This window comes from Syngnathus typhle, linkage group LG7, assembly GCF_033458585.1.
Source record: "Syngnathus typhle isolate RoL2023-S1 ecotype Sweden linkage group LG7, RoL_Styp_1.0, whole genome shotgun sequence".
Taxonomy (NCBI): Eukaryota; Metazoa; Chordata; class Actinopteri; order Syngnathiformes; family Syngnathidae; genus Syngnathus; species Syngnathus typhle.
In genome coordinates, this window is record NC_083744.1 from 9,932,850 (window position 1) to 9,951,838 (window position 18,989).

General features: G+C 42.1%; 2 protein-coding genes across 2 annotated transcripts in view; both read left to right on the forward strand.

Annotated features, from left to right (window-relative positions):
- Positions 1-3,468, forward strand: part of th (tyrosine hydroxylase) — a 6,068-nt gene extending 2,600 nt beyond the window's left edge. Inside the window, exons 7-13 of the mRNA XM_061283210.1 lie at positions 324-469; positions 556-691; positions 1,136-1,205; positions 1,497-1,553; positions 1,649-1,744; positions 1,838-1,971; positions 2,719-3,468. Coding sequence (XP_061139194.1) covers positions 324-469; positions 556-691; positions 1,136-1,205; positions 1,497-1,553; positions 1,649-1,744; positions 1,838-1,971; positions 2,719-2,878 — 799 coding nt within the window. The 3' untranslated portion in view covers positions 2,879-3,468. The remainder of the gene's footprint in view (positions 1-323; positions 470-555; positions 692-1,135; positions 1,206-1,496; positions 1,554-1,648; positions 1,745-1,837; positions 1,972-2,718) is intronic.
- A 1,553-nt stretch (positions 3,469-5,021) lies between these two features.
- Positions 5,022-11,404, forward strand: igf2b (insulin-like growth factor 2b). Its single transcript, XM_061283204.1, has 4 exons — positions 5,022-5,323; positions 5,935-6,085; positions 7,348-7,529; positions 8,721-11,404. Exons 1-4 carry the CDS (start codon positions 5,246-5,248, stop codon positions 8,958-8,960), a joined length of 651 nt encoding a protein of 216 aa, XP_061139188.1. The 5' UTR covers positions 5,022-5,245; the 3' UTR covers positions 8,961-11,404.
- Positions 11,405-18,989: the final 7,585 nt, after the last annotated feature.

Genomic DNA, 18,989 nt, shown 5'->3' on the forward strand with positions numbered 1-18,989 from the left:
ATTGATGTGGTCAGGTCGAGAAGCTGAACTAATTTATTGAAAACACAATCTACCCACAATATGTTATTGTTTTATTGAAATGGATAATATTTTTTCACAAAATTAGCCTGAGAACAAGCCATGTTGTGGCCATGTCTGTCACTGTCACTTTCCCTTACTTTTGTCCTCATGCATACTTAAATGGATTTGACGTGGCAAAAGAAACGAATGAAATTTTCACACCAAAAAAGGAATGAGACTTTGAATATTGACTGAAAATAAATAACAATGGTCAGACTGTGTTTTGGTATGAAGAAATCACACAATTCTTCATCTACTGCCAGGAGGGAAGTCTACTCGACTCTGAGGGACTTGTACAGCACGCATGCCTGTAGTGAGTACCTTGAGGCCTTGCGTCTCCTGGAAAGGCATTGTGGCTATAGTCCAAACAACATTCCCCAGCTGGAAGATGTGTCCCGCTTCCTTAAAGGTATGGAGCAGCAGTTTGTTTAAAGACTCGTTGCAGATGTGAAACATATGTGATGGGAACACTTTTTCATCTCCTAAAACACACAGAGCGCACTGGCTTTCTGCTGCGTCCAGTGGCAGGTCTCCTTTCGGCAAGAGATTTCCTGGCAAGTTTGGCGTTCCGGGTGTTTCAGTGCACCCAGTACATCCGACATGGCTCGTCTCCTATGCATTCCCCAGAGCCGTGGGTATACCAGAGTAACGCCAACTGAAAAAGAATGATTGAGGGCACAAACTGAGTAATCCTCCTTTCCCCATTTCAATCAAAAAAAACATTAACAAAAATACTACTATTACATAGTGAAGACAATTAACCAATGAAAATCAAACATTTCTTATGAATTGTGGCCAATCGAATTATTTAAAATAAACTCACAAAACTGGTTTTGAAAATAATGTTAGTGAAAATGCCTGACGTGAGGTGCAACAAAAGTGTGACCATTACTTTTGTGTAGATTGGTGATTTTTTTCAAAAGCACATTTTGATACACAATGTGGAAGTTTCTCAATGATCGTTCAATCTCCCACCTGCCCTCTTTGCTTTGACAAGAAAAAAACATGCAGTAGATTAGGCATGAGCTGTAGGTCCTCAGGAGCATATTTTTTGTCTGTTTCTCTTTCCATCCAGCGACTGCGTCCACGAACTTTTAGGCCACGTCCCCATGCTGGCAGACCGCACATTCGCACAGTTTTCCCAGGTAATCCAACTCAAGTCGATTCTTGACGACCGACACTATAATTTATAGGTCCAGTTTTACAATTGTTTTATTGTGGCTGTGGTTGAATGCACTGTATCACACTGGCAGCAGATTCTATTCTGTGTTTACTTCATTTAGTAATCAAATAAACAGTAAACTTGTGTCAGCCAGCATTGAAAATGCAGATTTAAAAACAAATTGAACACATTAGAGAGCACAAATAGTAATAATGTTGTGATGAGCCAGTGTGTGCCTCTCCGTATCAAAACATCATTGGATTGTTTTCTGCAGAATCTTGGCCTGGCATCACTGGGTGCTTCGGATGAAGATATTGAAAAACTATCCACAGTAAGACCAACAGTGTAAACTCAAATACTGTCGAATCTACAGTGTAGATAGTGACGTCCTCATTCAACACTTGATTTGCATGGTTCTTCTTCCAGCTGTACTGGTTCACTGTGGAGTACGGCCTGTGCAAGCAAAATGGTGAAGTGAGGGCTTATGGCGCCGGACTGCTTTCTTCTTACGGAGAACTTGTGGTAGGTTCCACCCTCATTTGTGTTTTAATCTTCTCATAATTTCAGAAGATGCAGCAGCCAACTCCACCTTGTATTCATTCCCTCTCCATGCAGCACTCTCTCTCCGATGAACCAGAAACGAGAGCGTTTGATCCAGAAGCTGCGGCAGTGCAGCCCTACCAAGACCAGACCTACCAGCCCGTCTACTTCATTTCAGAGAGTTTTTCTGATGCAAAGGAAAAATTCAGGTAGAGCGCTGTCACCTGGATGCAAAGCCTTGGCGAAAACATATTGAAAGTGAGAAAGAACATGAGAAAAATAAACAACAAACAGAAGGATGACAGGAAGGTTATGCAAGGACAAGGTCAGAGAACAGCCATCCATCCCTGGAGGCCACAAACTTTTGTAGGTCAGCCAGAAGACAGCTGTTACTAATGTAGGCCCTCTCACCATAGCAAAATACTGTCGTTTTATTTGGCATACACATCAAATGCTGCCTTGCAAAACAAATAGTTTTGGGGAGTGTTTTGACAGGATTTAGTCACACTCCATATGAAAATAGCAGCAAGGGAATGTTTATCAAAATAGAATCGATACGAGCAAAAGTACGATGAATATCATTACATAGGAGAATATTTCTCATGCAGAAATTTTGGTTTCTGTACGCACGGATAGTGTGCTCTCAGGCCAAGTGAAACATTGGTGCTGCACCAAGGCATTTTTTACCGCTTCTACTGCCACAGGTGAGCTGGAGCCTCTGCCAGCTGACCACAGGAAAGTCTTTGTTCACATTTACACCTACTTGTGAACCATTAATAAATATACCTGTACACAGACAAAACGCATGCTAGACAAGTAGATTGTGAAAAGTCCAAGCCGAGATTCAAAGGTAGAAAATTCTTAATGGTAAGCCAGACATGCTCCACGTGCCATGCGACCTCAAGTGCTCCTTAACCTTTATTTTCTTGGCTCTCTTTGTGTGAAACTTTAACCAGGGCATTTGTTGCTGGAATCCACCGTCCCTTCTCAGTGAAGTTCGATCCCTACACCAGTAGCATTGAAGTCCTGGACAACCCCTTGAAGATCCAAGGAAGCTTGGAAGGAGTGAAGGATGAATTGAAGATGCTGACGGATGCCCTAGGTGTTTTGTCCTGAAAATGGACCCTTGACCTTCTTGTCTTCCCACCCCACCTTGCTGTTGTTTGCTTGCTCTCTGCTGTGCTCTGCAACACCCAAAGTGTGACAAACCTTGTGTTTTTGGTGCCTCCACTCCGATGGAGTTTAGAATGAAAATCTGATCTTCTAGAAGCTGGCCAAAAAAAAGACTGCAACCATTTCAACCTCAATGTCAACACTTAAGATGATGTTTCCAAAGATGTTCAGTGCCTCTTGTGGTGTCGAGGCAGCTATGGCCATACAGTCTGTTAAGGAAAAAAGTGTCGTGTTGAAACTCAAATGTAATGTAAATCAAAATCAAAGACGTACGTATATAAGAAAAGAGTATGGTTTGATTATTTTACAATCAGCAACATATACATTCAGCATCTACTAGAGAAAGTTGATGCTGTATAAAATCAAATCATATTGTATCACCTGTGTCTGCTGTATGACAAATGCTATGTGAATTAAGTATTTCAGATATTTTTATTTAAGATAGTCAATGTATTTTTATTTAAGATAGTCAATGTATTTTTTCCATTTATGTGTTGAGTGTCAATGCGTGATTAAGAAAATAAAACCACATGATGAGCTGGTGATCGATGCTTTACTGAGCTAAACTACTAAAATACCCCATATTTACATCCCATCATTATTTTCATCTCCAACTATTATTTTTTTATTCTGGTCGTCTTTGGTCACATGTAAGCCAAATCTGATGTCGTTTCCATCCAATCACAAAGCCTATAAAAACAATTAATCCCATTCATCTAACATGCATGTTTTTGGAAAGCTGAAGGAACCTGGAGTGCCTGAAGAAATCCCAAACAAGCAGGTGGAGAACAAGTAAATCCACACACAATCTTAAACCGAGATTTGAACCTGAGCCCTCTCGACGGAGAGGCACCCCAGCTACCAACCATTATACATATATATTCATTATTTGTGGGTTTAGTTTGACCGATAAAAGCTTTACCATGCATCGCAATTTACTATAACGCTGACATTTCAGTAAAAAAATCCCACCTGTTGCTGAACTGAACCCTTCATTCATAAATATTACTGAATATAATAATATATTCCACATAATTTGAATTTATCAATTCATTGTTTGTGGGTTTAGTTTGAACAATAAAAGCTTGCATATTTGTATAATTGGGCCGATTTGCTAAACTTTGAAACACGGTGCTGCTCATCTGTAAATCGATAAATGAATAATTATTATCTTCTTTTTGTCTCTACTTCTCGATTGTTTTTATTCAGGGAAAAAATGCCGTGGTTTATTACCTTCTTGGCAAGGTGATTGCATTGTAGTGTTTTGCCACACGAGGGTGCTGCTAACCAGTATTTTAAATCCTTCAAGACGGAAGCGGCACGTAGTTGAACCATCCTACTGTCATTCGTGAGTCCCAATGAAAAAAAAAAGCCGAAGCAGAGAAAGTGGCACTGTTAAGCATTACTAAATAGCCATAAGAATAATGTGTTTGTGCAGTGTGTCATGCAAGGTGCTCCTGTTGGTTCCATCACGAATCATGACGTCAGAATTGAGAAATCCAGAGGGAATCGTTGACAAACGAGACGGGAGGGGGTTCGATGGAGATGACAGCGTAAGGATGACATCATGCCTACATCCTCACCTGCTATGTTAGGTACGCTTGTGCCGTTCATCACTGTGCGTGAGGTCATTTCAGTTCATCAATTGCTTTTTATTACCTCCCGTCCTTCCTCACATGAGGGCGGTGTGCGCGTTTTGCTCTCGTGCTCGCTCACCCTGACTTTTGGGTCACTGAGAGGCAGACACTGCTGCATCACTCTCCTCTTGGCAGGGTATCACCGCTCACTGACACCCCTTGGTCAGTCAACGAAAGTTGACCTCATCAAGCAGACGCACTGATTTAACGCAGTCTGAGCAATGTGGAGAATGTGCGTTGACTAGGTGATGTGAAGAGTCCCGTGAAGGTAGTTTGACCTGGTGCGTAAACGCTGTAGATCATGATCATAAGTTCTGATCTTCCTTCAATAGGGCTATATTTTTCCTGATGCTTCTCTTCTAGAGCATTTTTGTGAAAGATGTCTCCATGGTTTTTTTAACAGTGCCGTGAGGAGGGGAGGAGCGAGGGGTGGAGTGTGGGATGTAAAGTGGGCGTGCTTTGGTATATAATACTTCTCCCTCAGAAGTTTGGTCTGTCGCCTCGGTCTCCGGGACAGCCTCTCACACATCATCGAACTAACCAACCGGGGAAACTAACTCACCTGCAAGCACCCGACCACGTCAGACCAACCTTTTCATTCCTTTCTTTCTTTCTTTTTTTTTTGTTTTGTTTTTTTTTGGTTTTTTTGGGGGGGTGACTACTGCCGACTGTCATGGAGACCCTGCGATCGAGACCCGGACACAAATCATTTTGCCACACCTGCAGGACAACGGAGGAGAGCAGACGAAAGGTTAGCAATAATTAACAGTAACTTTTACACATGCATATTTTAATGACTGTTTGCACGTGGGTCATTGAATAAAACAAATGAATACAATGAGAAAATCTAGAATATAAATGCACGACTTAATGCAAAAGTTCAAAGTGCCATTATGCCATGAGTGAATTAGCATTACTGGCATTTCATGCAAAAGACAAAGAAGAAGGACTAAAATTTGGAGGTAATTTGGTGTGCCGGCTGGTGCAGGACTTGGAGCAAACAGCTGGTCTTATTTGCCGGCAGATAGGGGGCGGTAGGCGAGGGTCAGTTTGCTCAATAAAGGGTGCGCAAGGGGGACAACAAATGCTGAGTCTAGCTTTTCTGATAGTTAACTATCGAACAGCCGCTCTTGCGAAGTCTGGCATGTTGCGCAAGCGGTAAAACGGCACTTGTCTTGCAATTTTCCTCCACAATTAGCTCTTCTCCCTCCTCGGTGCCGAGTTGGGACCGTGGCATTTAAAAGTGCGCAGAAAGCGGACAGATTTTGTTTTTAAGTTAAGAAATTAGGAAGAACTGCAGAAGTAATGTGTCGTTTTTAATCTGGGTGTATGTTCATCTTTCGTGTATGTGTGTGCTTGCAGGTCAAGAAGATGTCCTCATCCAGCCGTTCCTTGCTCTTTGCACTGGCACTCACCCTCTATGCGGTGGAGATGACCTCGGCAGAGACCCTGTGTGGGGGAGAGCTGGTGGACGCGCTTCAATTCGTCTGCGAAGACAGAGGCTTCTATTTCAGTACGTTTGTGCGCGCGTAACGGTACTGCGCAATTGTGTGACCATAAATCATTTGCGTGCCTGTGCGCGTGCCCCCGCTAAAAAAAAAAAAAGATTTGTTTGCATAGCTGATACTATTTGCCTGTTGGCTCCGTCTGGGCGTCAAACATTCATACACACGCGCACACAAGAGAAGCGAAGAAGACAGCTGTGTCTCGAGTGTTAGTCCCGATGCGCACCACAGGCCTGCGCACCGCACTGTACCGCTCATTGCATATGAAAGGCCGGCGAGCCGTGAAGCCGCATACAACACAATGAGTTGCTTGTTTACCAGTAAAGTAATAGCACCCCAAGAGGCATACCAGTCACCACCACCCTAGTGTGCACAGACCACATAGACCACCGTGGTCCAAAGATGTTTGTGTGAGTGTGTGCTATTTTTTTTTCTTCAAATATATGCCAGATCATTAACTTGTGTGGCATAATGATGGCAAGACATTGTTTGCATTGTGGTGGATTGTTAATCCCTGAGTGGATAAACTGCGACACACATACTAGATATTGGTATGCACAAACATACACGCTCACAAAAAAATCTCACTTTTGACACACATAGGAAATATCTCTGAACATGGCTTTTTCACAGACCATTATCTAATTTGGATGATTTCTCCTCCCTAGTTTCTTTTTCCACTTTTCCTTCCTGCAATCAAATCTCTCTTGTGTCTCGTGAGATTTCTCCAACATTGTGCGGGGCGCGGGCCCTTTATTGATCGTTGACGGCATTCCCCCGTGGAACATTGAAACACTCAGCCCCTTCTTCTTCTCTCGTGCTTTTCTTTCCCGTCATTACTCTGTTCCTCTTTTGATTTGCATTCACCTCCTGTTTTTCAAGGCTCACACACTCCTGCGCCCATTCCCCCGGGCTGTTTTCTCTACCTCTCTGCCCCTCCTCATTCTTGTTATCTCTGCTGACTTGACAAAGGACAAGGTCGCAGAGGAGTTTCCATTTTATGTATTTGCTCACCTAAGGGACGGGCTGGCTCGTCTGGCCCACTACATGCTGTTTACATGCGCATTTTCCCATTAAGGGACTTCCAGATAGCCCTCGTCAGATTATCTTTTCCAAACAAAAAGATTTGTTGCAGTTGGTCATAGATTTCCTGTTATCCTCTTTGTTGCGCTACGATTGTAATCCTGCAAAAAACAACCTAGATCCATTTCTGAAGAGAGTGTGTGTTCCTTCCTTTAGGCCTTACGTTCTGTTTTGCGTCTCTCCGCAGGTAGGCCCACCAGCAGGGGGAACGCCAGGCGCACCCAGAATCGTGGGATAGTGGAGGAGTGTTGTTTCCGTAGCTGTGACCTCAACCTTCTGGAGCAGTACTGTGCCAAACCCGCCAAGTCAGAAAGAGATGTGTCGGCCACCTCTCTACAGGTCGTACCGGTGATGCCTCCATTAAAGCAGGTGTGCATCACAGCAATAACAACACAGCAGTCTGGGAACCAGTGAAATCCTACTCCTCCCATCATGTTGTCCTCTGTTCACCTCTGCCTCACCCCTATATCCTTGACACGCTGTACAGACCGTCTTGTTAGATGATCTAATGATAATGTAAAGTGCTGACCGTCGTGGAAATCGTCCAGCCAGCGGTAGCACATTGTGCTCAAGAAAGGAAAAGCTCACACACTGAGTGCTGGTCCGTGACGAAAACAATGTGTTCTGTAAGATTATTCGCTCATTACTCATGCAACTGCGATTGCACCGCAACGTGGCATGCGTTTGGATTTAAAAAAAAAAAAAAAAAACAGCTGACAGAGGCTTAGAGTCCCCCTCACACGTGCAGCAAATTGTCTAAGTGCTTCACTGAGGCCACAAGAAGACACAGTAATGGCTGTGCTCCCGACCTTTTACAATCCCCTGAAAAATCCCTTTATGCTTGGTCATGTTCACGTGTCAGTGACAAGTAGTTGAATGAACGGTGCAATCGTAAATCCATAGGAGAAAAGTAAGCAGACCTCTATTCCATGGGGGGGGGGGGGGGACGCCGGTGGGGAATTAGTTTGGACATGTCCCTAGTTTGTCCGGGCAGGGAGAGTTGATGGGTACAGCCTGCTCTGAGGGCCAGCTGTTCTTAAGCTATTGAGCGAGCCTCAAGTGAATGAAGGGGGATAAACACTCTTCAAGTGGCAGGACCAAAACAAGCCATTCACATGGATCACTGGCTACTGGCGCATAAATTCCAGGCCCCCTGCTACCATTCCTACTTGTTTCTCATTCAGTGGTACTCAGCGAAACACCTAGCATTGTTAAATTTGCAATGTTTATATGGTCATTCAGTATGCAGCAGTTTAGCCATTCAGACGGTTGTTTGGTGAGCGTTTGCGTGCCCCTCATATGTAGACGAGACGGGAGCCCATCCTTTTTCGCCGCTTGTTAAAGAGGCAGAACTAAGCACTTGTTGACAGCTTCTCTCAGTTGAGGAAACCAAAACAAGTACTGTTTGGAAGCCGGCCAAGGCTATTATGACTTGCCGCTTTGAGAATCACATTTGATCAGCCGCAAAATAAGCATATCACCCGTAATGAACTGACTCCATCTTCTCCCCTTTTCTTCTGTTTTTTTTCCCCCCTTTATTTTGCCGGCATGCCGCAAAAGGAAGCCCAGAGGAAGCAGCATGTGCCCGTGAAGTATTCCAAATACGAGCAGTGGCAGAGGAAGGCGGCCCAGCGACTCCGGAGGGGTGTCCCCGCCATCCTAAGAGCCAAAAAGTTCCGAAGGCAGGCGGAGAAGATGAAAGCCCAGGAGGAAGCAAGCTTCCACAGGCCCCTGATCAGCCTGCCCAGCAAACTACCGCCTGTCTTGCTCACCACGAACAACTATGTCAACCACAAATGAGCCCGTTGCCAGCCCTTTGCACAGACAAGTGTTTGCAAGGACAAAAAAGCCTAGGGGATTATAGCTTTGTCTCTGACGTCATTTCTGTGGCAGTCCTCTTTGACCTCCCCTGCCCTGTCCGAGCCCCACGCCCCTACGCCCCCACCCTCACCCCCAGCCCATTCTCATCCACCGCTTCTTGACCCTCTGCCCTCTTTCTAATACCCCTCAAACCCTACCGCCGTCCTCCGGAACACAAACATGTCTTCACATTCTTCCTGTCTGAACTTTTTTTCGCTAGCCCTTTCAGTCACTGACACAAAAGGTACAAACACAAGTGATGAACAAAAAGTCAACAATTCGGCTGAATGCCATTCAGGTGGACCCGTAAGCAAAACGGTTAATGGAAGAGAGCAAGAAGATGTGTTTTGCAAGTGTCAAGAGGACGCCCAACGGAATGATTTTTTTTTTTTTGACCTTGTGGAAGACGACTCAACGTGAGGAGAAGCTTGCATGACAGAATTCATTCCACATATTTTTTTTTTCCTGAAGCAAAAAAGAAGAAAATCTGTTAGTTTTTTTTTTTTTTTTTTTAAATTTTATTTTTTAGTTTGCACCGCTACCTTTAAAGGGACTTCCACACTGTAAGGAATTATTTTATAAAATTAGATTCCTGTTCCAGCACCTTTTGATCACAAACAAAAAGCAGAAAAGAGTCTGCAAAATTGCACATTGCCACGGATTACGTCAAACTAAAGAAAAATATATGGCACTATTTTTTTATGAACAATGAACGTGTAGCTTAAAAAATGCCATGGTGCTAGCTTTGGGAAAGGACTCAAAGAAGAGGTTAAAAAGCACGTTTGTTTTTTTTGTTGAATATATTATTACTTTCCGTTTTAAGGAAAGTGTGACTGAAACAAAAGAGAGAAAGATGGGGGAGCTCCTGGCAGTGGCAAAGTCAAGGGGGAAGTGTCACTGAGAAACTATGGGGGCGAAGAGGGCATCAAGGCTCAAAGGAAGTGCTGGTGGCTGCTCAACACAAGTTTGCTGGCATACACGGGAAGGGGGACAAAAGACCCTGGCCCTGTCCCTCCTGTCTTCCGACCCCGAGGCAGATGGACGCAGGGAACTTAATATGGGACACTGTGGACTGCCTGGATTGGGACAGGACTGTTTACCGTGGCTTTGCGGACTGCTCCGACAGGAAGTGTCATGGCACGGACAAGTGGGATAATTGAAGATTTTATTTTAGTTTGATTTTCTTGTTTTCTTATTTTCTTTTCATATCATCATTTCAACGAAAAAAGGAAACCCTTGTCTGTTTCTGGTACCATGACATTTCTGTTTTTCCATGTTAGGCATCCTCATGGTTATTTTATGATGTAACTTTACCGTTGTAAAACAAAAAGGCACAGACATTTTGATTCAAAGGGAAAAAACAGCAATAATGTCAACTAACATTTATTTCTTATTGTATATCAGTAGTATTCACATGCGTTTGCCCGAAAACAAATACTTGAATATATCTCTCTATACATATATAATTATATATATATATGTATATATATATATATATATATATATACATATATATATATATATAATATATATGTAGATATATAATTAGTTTCCAGGGACGTTGTGTTATTTCCTATAGTCTGAGCTGTATCTTGCGTAATGAGCCGTCAAGCTTTTTTTGTTTGTTTGTTGGAATACAAATAAGGGCACTGTATAAAGGCATTATTTATTTTGTTATAAAATATATTTGAAAATTGGTCCAAATAATATGCGCAGCACTGATGCTCAACTGACGGATTTATTTTGTCTGATCTCTGTTTTCCAATTGGGGCTGTAAGGCTTTTTTTCTAGATGCTTTGTACCAAAAATAATGTCTTTTATTCCCCATTTAATTTGCCATAGTTACTTAAATTAATATTTTAACAGCATCATGTAGTCTGATATTTGTTGGCATGTTATGTCGCAAAAATAGTCACATACTCTTATTAAAAATGATCTGCATGGATCTTCAGAAACCTGTCAATGTTCCGAGGGAAACGGAAAGTATCAGTGAGTAACTTTATTAACCGAAACTGTTCAACATCAGTTGTATTCAACCCACTATGTTTTGAAGCCACTCTAGTATTGATGGCGGGGGAATGTCAAGACCTTAATTAAATAATGTCTTCATAATTGTACACGGTGTCCTGCCATCTTGTAAGGATCATCTTTTTTATGTGCCAGTGCTGCAAATGTCGTCATAGATAGTGTGCTGGTTGGATCAAATGTCATGAGAGGGTCTTAACTTGCGCAGTGCACCTTTACACTCATTGGAGATTAGCGTAATGGTCATTGAGTTGCTCCCTCTCTCTCTCTCTCTCTCTCTCTCTCTCTCTCTGTCTCTCTCTGTCTCTCTCTCTCTCTCTCTCTCTCTGTCTCTCTCTGTCTCTCTCTCTCTCTCTCTCACATATTCCTTACTTTTGGTTTGTGGTTGAAAGGAGGCCTCCTGTTAGGATGGTTCTTCTAAATAATCTGACAATGGCCTTGATTTTACATATGAAGCATCACCTTCCATTCACGCAAGCATTATATGTTTTAATGAAGGGCTAATGCAGCCATAGAATTCGGGTAAAGAAATAAGCGCTCTGCAGGGAAGAGTGTAATAGTTCCTGAATATGACATAATTGCGCGGCGAAAGATAAGGAGTTGTTCTTTAGACCCTTCCATAATCATGTGGCTTACCACTTCCTCCTGAAATAGGTTATGCATCACTTAAATGAAGCAAGTTGAGGTGAATACATCAACAATACATCTAGATTTTTTTCTGTCAGATAGCATCCATATCCTTCTCTGATTATATTCTACTTTCAATGTGCAAAGAGACAGACAGTGCAATTATTATTATTATTATTATTGTTTTATTATTATTGTTATTATGCTGGGACTGCATTCATTCACTATTGCAATGTTCAAACAGGCTACTCTGTTGTTATGTTGAAAGACAACCACTTCTTTTGCTAAATATGAAGAGATCATGCCGAGCAATGGCAACTTCTTCTTTGTCACTAGCTCACTCAGCCTGTGTGTATTTTATTGATTTAACCTCCGCACGCTAGAACGTCCGAAATGCACAATTCATGTACTTTGATTTTTAATATCAATAAAAAAACATTTTATCAAACGTACAACATTCTGTGCATTGTCCACCTTACGTAATGGCTTGCTGCTTTTGCAAAATCTGCATTGTGTGTTCCTCTTGGCCTTTTTTGGACCTCTGTGAGAAGCAGTCAAAAGTTCTGCGTGGTGTAAATGATTTATCGTGTCTTGAGGCTTTCCAAAGAATTTTCTGTTGCTTTCTCTTGCTGCCCCTCCCCACCTTTTCTCCACCTCTGCCTGGCTCCATATCTGTCCTTCTGTTCTCTGCATAGTGATAGAACAAAATGTGCACATCACCAATCACGTAGTAGAAGGCAGGATGGCTGGATGCACTTCCTCTCCTGCGTGCCACACTAAATGTGGCCTGTCGTAAGCTCCCTCCTGCAGAGGCATACTACTAATGGAGCAAATACCCATTCTGCAGCTATGTTTGGAGGCCGACATGTCTTAAATTATCACTTGCATATTTGGAAAATGGCATGACCTGCTTTTGCAGGTATGCATGTGCATGTATGCAGCCACCCATGGTTTTTCTGTTACTGGGCAGATTTACAGTGAAATGTCTTACCGGAATGGAACAGTTTCTGGGGAATGTTTTATCATGGCGTTTACATTGGGTTGTCAGTGTTGTTTAATTTTACCATCATAGAGTTAAAGCCCAAAAATGAGAAATGCCACGTTCCTTTATTATTGCACAGTTCTGTTTCATGTCTGCGCGATACTGTGTGGCCTTCGTAAATCACATAAACTCGGCTTTCCACTGATTGATGTCGTTTTCCAATGTCTCGTGCATTATACAACTGTCACTGCAAATTTTCAAGTTCCATGCAACATGCAAGTTCCAGGTGACTGTTCTCTCCAGCACCTGCTCTTGCCTCACCTCTTTGGGCCAGGTTGGTCTGGTTCCCAAGTTTTCAAAAAAAAATTAAGCCAATGTTATATTTCAGTGCTTAGGTTGAGGAAGCTTTTAAACCGACAGATGCTAGATATTTTGTAGAATCCATAGCACGGTGAATATTGTTTACTTGGCCAAGTTTTTGTCTGATTAATGGTTATCAATAGAAACATTTGTGGGCTATTTTCATCATCAGGCACCCTTAATGAAAAGATCATTATTTTGACAAAACGTCAATCGCCTAAAAAAACATTTTCTAAAACATGCATATGTAGTGTTTTACACGGAGTTACATTTACCAGGCTTGCTTATTTAATGTTTTGAATAAGTTCCCTCGAAATTTCCCTAAACGATCGGTGAAATAATTTATTTTTTTTTAAAAAAGGGAAGAAGGACAATGGCATAATGGCAATACAAAATAGTAATAAATCACATATTTAAGATTGGATAAAACAAAGAAATGCAATTTGTGAGGGGCGTAACTACGCTATGTAATGTTGGGTTAATTGTCAACAAATGCCTATGCACCTCTGCATGTTCAACATTCATTTGAAGTACATAACACCACCACCACATCATAATTCTAATAAATGAAGACTTCAAAAAAGACAGAGCACTGCAAACCAATAATCTCAAATGACCACATTCATCCCAACAGAGAGGCCTCCTGAATGGCAGAGTGGAGTGAAGATGTGGGTGGCACAACTCTCCCAGGCCTGACACTGGAAACTGCCAAAGAGCACACTAGAGTTAGTTGTGGTTGGCTGGATGCACGGGATGCATGTAAGGCTGGGCCAACTATTGAGGAGCAGGGTTCGTCGAACCCAGACCATCGCAGGCCAGTGTGGCCACACAGGCCAATTAAGACAGGCCTTCTCTCTTTTCTTTTCCTCCCATAAGCTGTCTCTCTCTCATCCCCCCCCCTCATCTCTCTCTCTCTCTCTCTCTCTCTCTCTCTCTCAACCTTCACAAAGCATGCTAACACATTCCTCTTATCCCACTTTGCCTCTCTAATTGCAGCGGGCTGAAAAGAGGGATGGAGAGAGGGAAATGAGACTGAGATAAAGGGACAGAGAGGGAAAAAGGGACAGAGAGAGGGAAAAAGGGGGTCATACCACACACCCTAAATGACCAGGACAAACTGTACCGGCGGCCCCTGGAAGAGTCCACGTCGCTATGTGCAGTTTGCCTCAGGTGGATCCACAATGTGAGCATGAATCACCTCTCTGTTCATTTATTACACAGATATCAAAAGAATTTGGCTAATTTTCAAGAAGCCACGTATTCCGCAAATCAAAAATATCACTCAGTCTGAACCCTTGCATGGGCTCAGAGTATAAAGAGGGGATTGTGTTTCTTCAGCGCCCCACAAAACGATCTAATTGTCGATTCTTCATCAACCTGTCGCTGTGTGGAGGCTTCCCAAATTATGTAACTGTTGGTTCTCATATATGTACAAAGAAGTCGACGTTTTAGTTTTGTGAACTAGCATGATGAGAGTCTTGGAGTTTCTCACTGATTGATTTAAAGCAAAGATGTTGTTTTTCTAACCCAATTTTGGGGTGCTCAAGCACCCATAAATTGAATCGCACCACCACTAAGATTCAAGAGGTTCTATTTCTGTTGTTTTTGATGATCCCCTGCCTAAAAAACAATGTTACAGCTTATCCCTTCCACAAGTGGTGTCAAGACCCTCACATCATTATCATTAGCTAGATTAGGGAAGTTCAAAAATGTTGTCGTAGCATTGGCAGCCGGAGAGCCGTTAATTAACAACGTTAATGTTTATTGTATTTTGTTTGGAACAGTTGAGGATAGTTTCCACATTTTCTGGCCCTGACAGTCATTGCCCAGAAACTTTTTTTTTTTCCAACCACCCTCAGAAATGTCCAAAAAAACAACAACAGTCATATGTGTTTTCCCCACTCCCTATACCTCACCTCCCCATGAAAAAGAAAATCCACAAACAATTTGCGGGAAATGAATTGCAAAATACGTGGGGGCTCCCCGTATTACACAAGTTAGTTTATGAATGAATTTTATATGTTCGTTACATTTTGTGTCAAAGTCCGAGGTCCGTTCTTTAATACTTATTATCTAGTGCTGGTTTACTTCTGATGAAATGCATGTGTTGAGGTGCTACTGTATGAAAATGTTTTTTTTCACCAGAAATGAAAAGGGTTACAATTTGTTTGTTTTATAAATCAAATCAATTTGCATTTGTTTTCAACTAAATAACTTTTATCAGATTTTAGGGTTTAGTCATAGACTTTCCCAAAAGTGTTATGCTTCCCTTTCACAGAAATTGAAAATGTTAAAGAAAAGTGATCTTGCCTTGCATCTCAAAACCCTTGATCTAAATAAATAAATCATGAAATCTAGTAAACGATGAAAAATGATTCCAGATTTGAAAAACATGACCAAAACAAATTAGTTAAATTACTGTTTGTCCTTTTATAGTCTGCGTCTGACTGCCTAAAAAAAGAAGACGAAAAAATGACAAGAAGGAAACACACAGCCCACTCACATCCTAAACATAGACATGTTTTGGATGCTGCATCTTAAAATATTGCAATTTTGAGGGTTCTGGTGTCTCTGTCAACACAGCATCAAACTGTCGGAGCCTTTGTGGATTTGACATGATGTGCGCTAGGCTGAATTGTGGAGGGAAGCAGTTTAGCCGTATAAAATCACAACAGTAGAGGAAGTGGTTTTCTCTGCGGTCACCGGGTCACCGCATGATACCTTTCACTGGAAAACAAGGGGTCACAGCTTAACATTGAAAAATACTCAAAGTGTGATGTAGAGGCTTCCTGCTCTTCTTTTTCTCACAGGATCTCACAAGATTTTATCACAATGTGTGGTGGGTAAACAGTGGCTTACATGCGTAGATTTCTTTAAAAGAATAATAAAAATGAAAAAAAAAACAATAGACTAAAACGTGTTTGCTTAAGAGAGAACTGATCGGCGGGGCACTTCTAAATGCACAACGTTGCACTTAATTGGACAGGGAGGTCAGCATCTTGCAACGTTTAAGGTTTCTGACTTTGTAACGTTAACATTATGCAGGTGGGTCCTTACTTCACTCTCCCAGGGCATTCATCATTGTTGCACGTCAGAGTCACAATGTGGAGGTCACCAGGGTACTATTTGGACTGTGCACATACATGCGCGCGCACACGCATGCACACACAGACATTTTTCTCAGGCTCGTTTCAGGATATCAAACACAAGACAGCAGAGGGAATTGTGGCTTTCATGATGTCAGCATCCAATGGCTCATTGAAAACATAGCTTTTCAAATAACAATACGTAGATTTAGAGTGTTCGCCCATGTTGTGTTGGAAGAAGAAAATGAAGCAGACTACACAATAACCAAGGACACCCCCGTCTGTGTTTGAACAACATGTAATTTCAGATCAGCATAGGAATTCCCATTCTGAGGGGAAAATAGCAATGTCTCTAAATTACAAGGTTATACCTGTCACTCCAAAATAACTTCCATTGAGAACAACGTTATTATCATTTCTGTTTATAAACAACTGTCTATTGTAAACACATTTTGTGTACCTCATATACTGTAGTTATTGTTGCCTCCTTAACAAGTAAAATTACCACACGGGAGCAACAATCACTGCCAACTTCTGTTCCACATATCTTGCCAGTTTAATAAACCATACGCCGATCCCTGTGGATGTTATTATGTGCTTTTGAATGACAAGTGTTGACTTGGACCTCACGAGTGGTTGCCAGTGTGTGTAAGCCGCTCTCACACTCTCTCTCACACTCTCTCTCACACTCTCTCTCACACTCTCTCTCACACTCTCTCTCACACTCTCTCTCACACTCTCTCTCACACTCTCTCTCACACTCTCTCTCACTCGCTCTCTCGCTCTCTCACAAACACACACACACACACACAGACACACACACATGACACACGATGCTGAAGAATTTAAGCATACAGATACAGTGAAGGTTCCTCTTTGCAGCCAGATGAGCATTGTGGTTATCTTCCCCACATAAACAAGATAAGCTCCATTTTGTTGGCCCCCACCAGTCTTGGGGTTACAGAGTTCTTTCCCTTCTCCCTTGCTTTTCCTCTTCCTCTCTTGGATTCATTTCCCCCTTGTTTTTCTCCCTTTTTGGCAACTTCTTTGAGCAGGATTCGGCATGTGTTTCTGAAGACAGCAGACAAATAAAAATATCATTGCTCAAAATAATACAATTTTTTTTAATGAGGATTTCATTATGAATTTTGGCTGCTCTTTTGTGAGTAGATAATCAGCTGATCTCATAGCCTATGCGCCACGGCACATACACATGAGCGCACAAGCATAGGCAACACTCCACAGAGGAGTGAAAATATTGGCTTAAGAAGGGCACTGCGTCTGTGGCATTTGGCCGCTTCAAGCCATTGTCTGTTGAGACATGCCGTGGAAGCTGGCAGCACTTGTTTGTGTATGCTGTGCCATCTTTTAGCCCAAGACTGTCAATTTCATTCTCATGGTTCAGTAAGGACTGCACAAATACCACAAGTGAAAGACAATGCATGAGTGTGAGAGCACTTTCATATATAACAGCAGCGCCGCCAGTCTGGCAAACACAAGTGATGGCAGGTTGGCTGCAAGAGGGCATAAATGTATACCAACACAAAAAAACAAACAGGCACGGGCAAACGGAGAAAAAAATATACATTTTGCTTACACACGAAGATGTAAACAAAAACAAACTTGTGCATAGAGAGTGCGTTTGAGTTCACACAATTCCACTAATGATGGGTGGCACTATGATGTTTGTGTGTGCTCCCAAAGAATTGGCATTACTACTTGGACCAAATCTGCAGCCAACTGCTGACTATTAACAAAACGTTTTCTTTGTTTGCCTTTTCCCATTTTTTTTCTTCCGTGGCACCAAGCAAATAATGGTCTGCTTATTCCAGACAGCAGTTTGCAGATTACAGCAGTTTGACCCTGGAACAGATCATTAGTCATATTTTTTGTGGGCGGATGTGTTTCAAAATCTGATCAAATCTGAAGATGACCAATTTTCTATAGTGCTTGTCCCCACGGGAGTCGCGGGCGTGCTGAAGCCTATTCCAGCAGTCATCGGGCAGTAGGCGGGGGACACTCTGAACTGGTGGCCAGCCAATCGCAGTGGTCTAGATCCATAAAAATAATATTTTTGTGTCACTGTAAGAATATAAAATATTGCCTGGGCCCTGGTAAGAGAATCAATTCCTTTTGTATTATCTCTCATTGCACAGCGATGTTCTCAGAGTGAGCTACATAAATTCCACGTGTACTGACAGGTAAGCAATAAATCTCCAGAGGCTTGCTCCCAGACAGACCTTGTGCGTACACAGTGTACTAGGACTTGTAATTGTACGTAGGCTCAAGGGGAAAAGGGCTGGCTTAAAAGGTAATTGCTAAAATGATGTATGCAAATCTATGATGATTATGGGTGGCAAATTGATGCAGTGAAACCTAAAAATAATTCATTGTAGAAAAAAAAAAAAGAGATCAACTGAACAAATCACTGTCAAACTGTCACAAAAACCTTGATAAGCTGCACAAGCAATGTTTTCAATAAGCTTCCTAATCACACATGAATAGCAGTAATAGTAAATATTATTATTGATACAAGTACACGACAACCCCCTGTATTTATTTATTTTCATGAACAATAAAATGTTCTTGATTTTAACCGAACTATAATGGTGAGTCACATGGCGCATGAAGAAAGTGGAGAAAGAAGTGGAGAGGGGGAAGACTGCTTGAAAAGCATGCCACCTGCCACGAGACCGCATCATTACATAGAAACACTATCTCGTCAAATTCAAAAGCCAAGCAGAATTAGCACGTATTAGCATCAACTAACAGATGCTTACTTCTCACTTCTAATAAGAGGCAATTTTCGGTGATGTTGACGTGGAAGTGTTGGTGATCGTGGTGGGGGGGGGGGGGGGTCTTTTGCATGCACCACATGCAAGGATCTGC